General features: G+C 38.7%; 1 protein-coding gene across 1 annotated transcript in view; it reads left to right on the top strand.

Moving 5' to 3' along the window:
• The first annotated feature begins 4,020 nt into the window (after positions 1-4,020).
• Positions 4,021-8,109, top strand: part of PARP1 (poly(ADP-ribose) polymerase 1) — a 37,521-nt gene continuing 33,432 nt past the window's right edge. Inside the window, 1 exon segment of the mRNA XM_026682051.2 lies at positions 4,021-4,387. Within this exon segment, the coding sequence (XP_026537836.2) occupies positions 4,268-4,387 (120 nt within the window). The 5' untranslated portion in view covers positions 4,021-4,267.

Genomic DNA, 8,109 nt, shown 5'->3' with positions numbered 1-8,109 from the left:
TCAGTTCTATTAATGTTAATGATGTTACTGTTGATTTTTTTGTTACCAATGCCTGCCTCAAATGCCATTTTTCAGCCACAAGGTAGGATATAAATTAAATAAATAATGGTCAAACTATGAAATTCATTTTTTAGGAGCTAAACATCTCCTTAAAAGGATATTCAAGTAAAGGAATATTAAAATATTAAAATGCCAATGGGCTATCATTAAGGGATGTGAGAGAAGTAATATACTGGATTGTTTTTATTTAGATGCTACCTATTTTCTTATAGACATCATACTTGTCAATTTCAGTTTTTCATCAAGCAAATTTTGCCCTACCTTGATTTGTGACCAATTTGTCTAATGACTGTTCAAAGTTACACCAGCACTGAAAAAAGTGACTTAAGACTGGTCCTTGCATTTACAACCATGGCAGCATCCCAAGGTCATGTGATCACCATTTGTAATTTGGTGGTGGGGCCTTCTAACAAGCTAAGTCAATGAGGAATGTCACATTCCCTTTACAACTGCAGCAAAAAGGTCATAAAATTGGGCATGATTCACTTAACAACTGCATCGCTTAGCGACCGATGTTCTGGTCCCAACTGTGGTCATAAGCTGAGGACTTCCTGTGCCAGGAACTAATTCCATTCTTTCAATTGCTGAAATTGCTTTTCTTTCAATTGTGCGATTATTACCACTAGTCTGTGTTGCTGAAGAAGGAGGGGAAGGAGGTGGCATCTTCTTAAGGCACTTATAACCTCCAGATAAGCTTTTTGTTCATACTGAATATTTTTAGGCTATGCTATTATCACACTTAGAAAGTGTTACAGTTAATTATTGAAAAACAAAACAAAGGACAAGATACAAGAATCAGACTTCAGGCTGAAGCTTCCCCGGAGCATGACACCCATTTGAGATGTTCTCCATTTCTGGATTCAATAGTGTAGATAGAGAGCTTTTTCTGTGACGGATAAACTATTCAGGGAAATCTAAAATGTCAAAATAACTTGATGGATTAATTTTATTTCCTTGAACGCACATAGTTTGTTCATTTCAAATGCAATGAAAACTTAATTAAGTGGACATTTGGGGAATGGAAGTCTGGGATCTCCAAATGTCTGTTAAATCAAAAACTAGGTCACTTGTAGCAATTTACATCAACAGAGTAATGCTATCAGTACACAAACAACACAAATCACTGTAAGCAATATAAAATCAACACTTTGTAAGCAATATAAAATTGGGGGGAGATGCCTAGGCAGAAATAAAGTCCATTCCATCCATCCAGTTAAAGAGAGATCTGTTAAATCAAGGTTTTATTGTACTGAACTATATTTTGATGTGTCCCCCACACTTTATAGGGAGTCTGGAACAATTATTGCCATTGTTCCATTAACAAGATTTTCGGAAAATGCCATTTGCAGAAACACCTTTGTCAGCTATTTGGACAAGGCCTTCTTGTGTTTTTCCCTCACTGAAACATACTCCTTTTTCTGTAGTGGTGATTGAGCCTTACTTTATTTTGAAGAGGACATTTGCTTTTAAAGAAACTATAACAATCCTAAAAAAAATTAATCCTTTACTTTGTGTTACTGTTTTGTGTTTACATCTTTTGTCACCATTGTTAAACATATTTGGAATCCTTTTGTGATGGAGAGGTAGGTTACAAATTCAAAATCCCTTCTTGGTAAGCAAACTCTCATTAAGGAATTTTCTGCTCTGGAAATCCAAACTTTCTCTACATTTAGAAAAAGTAAAGATATGGTTTTATTACAATGGACTTTTGGTCCCCTAGCAGGGCAGTTGCACAACCATTGTTTACTTGTATTTTATTTTACTTCATGAATAAAGTATTTTTTATCTTTTTATTTCCTTTCATGAATAAAGTATTTACTTCATGAATAATAAATATGCTTATATGAATGAATTTTTTTTGTTTGGGTAAGAGTGGACAAGCTTTGCATTTTCTCAAGGTATAATTTTTCTCAAAATACCAAATAACCCATTTAGCCAGCCAAAATCAACAGGTGGATCATAACAGTATGCCTGACCTCTTCACAGTTGTCCTGTTTGTTAAGCCTGAATTCCCCAACGGGTGTTAAGGAAAACAAACTAAACAGAACGTGCAGCGAAGTCAGATAGGAAGACAGGTAAATGTGTGAGATAAGTTTTCTAGTTAACACGCAGTAAAAATACAGATATGCTTGTGCTATCAAAAATATAGTTTATTCCATTTAAGAATTATAGCATAGTCAAAATAAATGGTCCATTAGTCATATATCAATTTCAATCAAGTCTTGTCGGGATACTCTATTTGCAAAGTCCGTGTTGAATAGCCAATGTCAGTTCACTTACAATATATTAGTCCAATCTTTATCTTCTCTCCGTTGAGAAAAATCAACACTCCTTTTTCTCTCCCCATTCCAGCAAGAACGCAGTCATCAATCCATCCAGTAATTAGGGATCAGTAAGCCAGAGAGAGCTGCAATTGCCTCGCTTCTTATATTGTGCTTTTACAACCACACCCTTAATTACATTCTTGCAGTTAAAGTTACACACACTTTAATCAACAAACCATACCATATTTATTATTTTTACCCAAACCAGTTAGGGTAAACAATGTTATCCCTAACACTGTTTATCAGACTTTTTTTCTTCCTAGCTCTTATTAGCTGTTCTCAGACACAACTATGAGAGGTACTTTCAAAACATATGCCTCTTTCTTCAATGCCCTATCATAGCATTAGTATTCCTCCATTATTTTTAAATCATCAAAATCTTTGTTTCATGAGGTCAGCTAAGGGCTGATTAATGTGTAAAAGAATTGCCCTGCAAAGAAAAAGGTGATACTTTTTATCTATCCAAAAGATGAGAATTCTTCTCTTCCTCATCCTCATGGAGGCACACAAGAACTATTTTCAACCCTGTAATGCTCACTTGGAAACAAGGCTATCCCATTCTGTCCTGCCCCCAAAAGCCTGTTTTTGTGTTAAGAATTTTTAATGAAGAGTGGGGAAGGAAGTGCAGAGATTTTTAAATGGCATTTTGCATGTAATTGAAATGTACACTATGTGCTGCATACCGACTTAGCTTGTAATTTGTGTTTGCCATACTAGGCTGTGCATGTATTTATTTAACAGCAGCCTTGTTTTTAACAGGATTTGGTATGCTGATCATTATAGCCTGAGCCTAGTAGGATTTACATTGGACTTATTTTGGAAAAGCTAGGTAGGACCTACCTAAATACAAGTAGTCCTCAACTTACCACCACAACGGAGTCCAAAATTTATGTTGGCAAGTGAGAAATTCGTTAAATGATTTTGCCCTGTTTTACAAGTTTTCTTGCTGTATTTGTTAAGTGAATCACTAAAGTTGTTAAATTAGTAACGCGGTTGTTAAGTGAATCTGGATTCCGCATTGACTGATTGTCAAAAGGTTGCAAAAGGTGATCCCATGACCCCAAGACACTGCAACTGTCACACATGAGTGTCAAGCATCTGAATGTAAATCAAGGGCCCACGGGGATGCTGCAATAGTCATAAGTGTGAAAAATGGTCATAAGTCACTTGTTTCAGTGCCACTGCACAAACGTCACTAAGTCAACTGTAGTAAGTCGAGGACTACCTGTAATATAATTAGTATTTAAATCGGAGATCACCAGAAGATCCCAGAGCTATGGGCTATACTGTGAATTTAGAAAAAAAAAAATCCAAAAAGATTTTAATGGCAAATTCTTTCCGAGTTGCTCCCTTCCGGCCTCCCAAAATCAAACAACGCACATGCTTATGGAGAGACCAACAGCTCTGTTCCAGCGAGACCTTGACAGAGGTATCCAAACTCATTCAGACACACCAGGAATTCCCAAGAAGTCGGCGCGGCTGCGATCCCTCGGCCGCGGTAGCAGGGAAAGTCCCGGGGGCTCTGAGAAACAAATTACCCGCCCCCGAGTGGGAGGCGTAACGGGAAGCAGAAAGGAAAGCCCCCCTGATCACATGATCCCCGACCGCGTGGTTTCCCTATCAGGCACCAGGGTTTCCCGCCCACCCTCCTCGCTGGAGTCTCGTTCTCTTCGGAAGGATCCATCGTCCCGGGCGGCCTTCGAAGAGCTCCACAGCGAGGCGAGGCTAATCAATCGCTGAAGCTGAGGCGCTCGGACGGGGCGGGATCACGCGCTCTGCGCTCGGCACAATCTTGGCGCCGCCGCCGAGCAGAAATTGCCGCTTTCTTTCTCGAGGCTCAGCGGGAAGCTTTCCCTGGGGACGTCGCGGGTCTAGGGGTGGCTATGGCGGAACCCGCGGAGAAGCTATACCGGGCCGAGTACGCCAAGAGCGGCCGGGCTTCCTGCAAGAAATGCAAGGAAAACATCGCCAAGGACTCGCTCCGCCTGGCCATCATGGTGCAGGTAGGGGGACCCTATCTTCCCTCTTCAAGCAGGCTTCAGAGCCTAAGCCAAAGCAAGGCTTTCACCCTAGGCCATCCAGGCCCAGGAGCGCCACATTGCCTGCAGAAGCAGGCGATCATCAATCATCTTTGTGGCCGCCCCTCGGTGCATCTGTTCGCCGCTGCCCTATGCGCCTGATCCCCGGAATCGGTTCGATTCCGTTTTGTTATATGTGCCACCGATGGGTCAAGGCTGCTGAAGGATGCGGAGCGCAGCGCAGGAGGAACCGCCCTTTCCCTTTTTTAGCTTCCCTTCTTGTGAGGACCTTCCAGAGATTCTAGTTTGAAATAATTTTTTGCCAGGGCCATTTTCTGCCTTCGGGCCGCCTTAAGCTGCATGCCTCTTTATCTTTTCGCTTAGGAGGAAATTATTTGGGTTTTTTACGTCTGGGTGGAGAAATTTGAACTGACAGTAGTTCGTCCATTCCTACGTTGTCCCATTAGGGCCGCGGGGTTTACCTGCTCGTCCTGCAGTGGGTGGTGGATTTCACCTTTTTTTTTTTTCCCCGTCGATGGCTATGCTTCATGTGAAAACTCACAACCAAGTCCAATACCCCGTTTTTCACAATATGATTTATAATGCTACCCTCTTAAAGGCTTGTTCCGAAGTGCACAGTTCCGAGTAAATGTTCATACAACTTTGAATGAGGCTTTTCCCTGGGATTAACAAATTTCTTGATCCTGATGCCCAGTCTAGTTGGAATTAATAGAGTTGGGACAATCATATATTGGACAGAGTTGACATATGGAATCGTTATCTTTGAGTTGGAGAGGATTTTAAAATCTAGAATGTAGGACAGCTGTTGCTTGCTTTGTTAAAAATAGACATGCACTGCAATCATATTTTTCAATCTTTATTTTGGAATCTGAATTTGAATGCTATATTCTGCAGTGGGTCATAAAGTCTTCAAGCATACAGTTTTTACTCTAGTCTGATCTGTTGCCAAAAACAGTATATATCTATTGAGTTAGGAGGAGTTTGTTCAGCCAAGCAATACTGCATCCTTCCATCTCTTTGATAATTTTTGCAATAAGCCTGTGAATTTGACTCCATTTGACATAATAATAAAATAATGTAATTGATAATCCTGACAATTTTTAACTCACCAAACAAAGGCAGCTTGATTGCAATAGGGTGAAATGAAATAAATGGAATGATAATGATAGTATATATAGTGTAATGACTTAAAGCCTATTGTTGTGCAATGTATACTGTATTTCATTCTCTGAGGAGCATGCAAACGCATTTGTTCATAACTTCTTACTTAGAAAAGTAGGTGAGGCAGAGAGCAAGCAGCTTTAGATATACTAGCAGGGGAACAGGAAGATGATTTGAGTTTCTTATCCTTGGCGTGTAGATGAACTTTGCTACAGAAAAGTACTGCTGGATATAGTTGTTCATGCTGAATTATTCTGTAGACCTTACCCTCTCAAGTACAAAAAAAACCCTGCCCCCAAATAGAATACTCATTCACTGCTTAATGACATTCCATATTGAAGACTGTATTATGAAAGAAATAAGCAAACAAACTTGGTAGCAATGGATGTTCTGTAAAATGGGGGAAATTGGTGATCATGGAACCATTTTGCTGGATGGTACTTGTACACTTGCCTAGTAACTTGTACTATTTGTTACAGTACTATTTAATATATTTTTGTTTAGTTAAGTCTTCAGTGATGTAAATCTGTTAGCAACAATACTTAATAGACAAATTTATCCTATTTTAGCTATTCTACCTTTTCATTGTTATGAAATGTCTTGCTTTAGCCATTTTTGTTTTTTATAAAATGTTTTTGAAAGAGAAAACTGACTGCCAAATTAGATTAGACTTTGATGTACTAATAATTATGATTCAGGGGCTTCTTTCACTAAATGCCTTGTACTCTTAATCTGGAAAAACCTCTTTATTGCAATCAGTGATCCATACTTTTACCGTACTTTATCTGTACTTTTACAATAAGATGTAAAAGTATATAAAAACAAATATTTGGTAATCAGGGATACACTATTTGATGGTACAGAAAATTTGGGCACAGTATTGGGGATGCTGTCATTGGAATTGGAAAGTAAAAGGTTTATATACCAAATATCTGTCTGTCTGGGATGTTGTTGCAAGATAGCATGAGTTCCATAAATCCCTATAAAAAAAATTTGGTACAGCAGTATGTGAGTGATAGTTTTGATTTCTTTTCAAATGCATGAGCCAAGTTTTTTTTCACTGTTTACCAGAAAGAACGTGAATGGCAAGATGTTACACTGTGCCTTTCTTCAACCTAGGGAAACTGAGAGATGCCATATATTTGTTTGGTTCTGGGAACCTTGAGATCCAGATTCTATTGTTGTCAAGGTTCCTGTTGACCTCCAATTGATACTGCACATGCTTTATCTTCTGAAGGAGCATATGACTGCCCTAATTGTAATCCAAAGTGGGGAGGTACTCCATTGAAAGGTCATAAGAAACTAGTTTGGATTCTGTAAGACCACTCCAACTTAAATTATATTTCTTTGGCAGTGCAATCGTTGGGAAGAGACTGATTGGGAAAAACGAGGTTTTTAACCCACATTAATGTATCCTGTTCCTGTGTAAGAAATGTATCCCATTAGCTGTCAGACTCCCAGAGGTTGGAGTCTTAGTTAACTTTGTAAACTTGGTCTGGACCACATGGCTTCACCTGAGTGCTGGCTAATGCAATCTTCCCAGACTATGTGGTGAGGTGGGTAATCCTATCATTTCCCCGAGGGCCATCCTTAATCCCATCACCCTGGACCTGAAGGAGGAACAGGAAGCTGCAAGAAGCTGCTTTGTCTTTAAAACATATTTCTCCTTCTCTCATCCAGGGAAATATAATATTCTGCCCTTTTTAAATATTTCCTAGAATATTTCATTCTTCTAGGAGAGGGGTGGGTGCTAACTTTCTACAGTTCAATGTAGGCAGTGTTGCATCTTCAAATTCTTATTAAAGCCTGCGCAGAAGGAAACAAAAGGAATAGAGGAACTATAGTTACTTCTGGATGTTATGGAAATCTGAACAGCAGATCTATTGATAACAGAGTAGATAAAAATCGGTGATTTTTTAAAATTAAAAATTAAAAAAAATCAGATTTTTAAAATTTAAAGCAGATTTTTTTATTTTTATCAAATTTATTTTAATAAAATACTTTTGGAGTGGAAAACTATCTAAAGATAATTTTCTATTTAAGATGCATTAATAATTTAGTTTATTCAGCATGAGATAGAGTTTAGTTACGTAGCGTGAGGCTGTATATTCTGCAACATTTACATTTTTGGTAAACTCATTCAATGAATTCAAGCTCTATAAGCTAAATAGGAAACCTTCATTTTGTTTGCAAATAATATTAAAGATTCTAACTACCAGCAAGAATGAGTTCTTACATTTAAAGAGGCCTGTCATTTCAAATCCATCATGGTAGCTAGCGCTTGCTGCCCGTCGCATCCCTCACCTTGTTTTGTCACTGCCGCATAACCATTAAGGTGAATGGGACTGTCTGGTGAGTCAACAGCTGGTTAGAGGAGGAGCTGCTGCAGGACAGAGATGGCAGTTGCTCTTTAAAAAATATGATTTAAATTGAGTTGATTTAAATAAAGCCTTTTTACAAGTGATTTAAATTGAGTTGATTTAAATCAAATCCACCCTGATTGATAATAACTGGACATGGGCAGT

Source organism: Notechis scutatus, chromosome 1, assembly GCF_049901735.1.
Source record: "Notechis scutatus isolate UNSWTSFEM ecotype Mainland chromosome 1, rNotScu1.2, whole genome shotgun sequence".
In the NCBI taxonomy this organism is placed as follows: domain Eukaryota; kingdom Metazoa; phylum Chordata; class Lepidosauria; order Squamata; family Elapidae; genus Notechis; species Notechis scutatus.
This window is presented reverse-complemented; position numbering and strand designations above follow the sequence as displayed.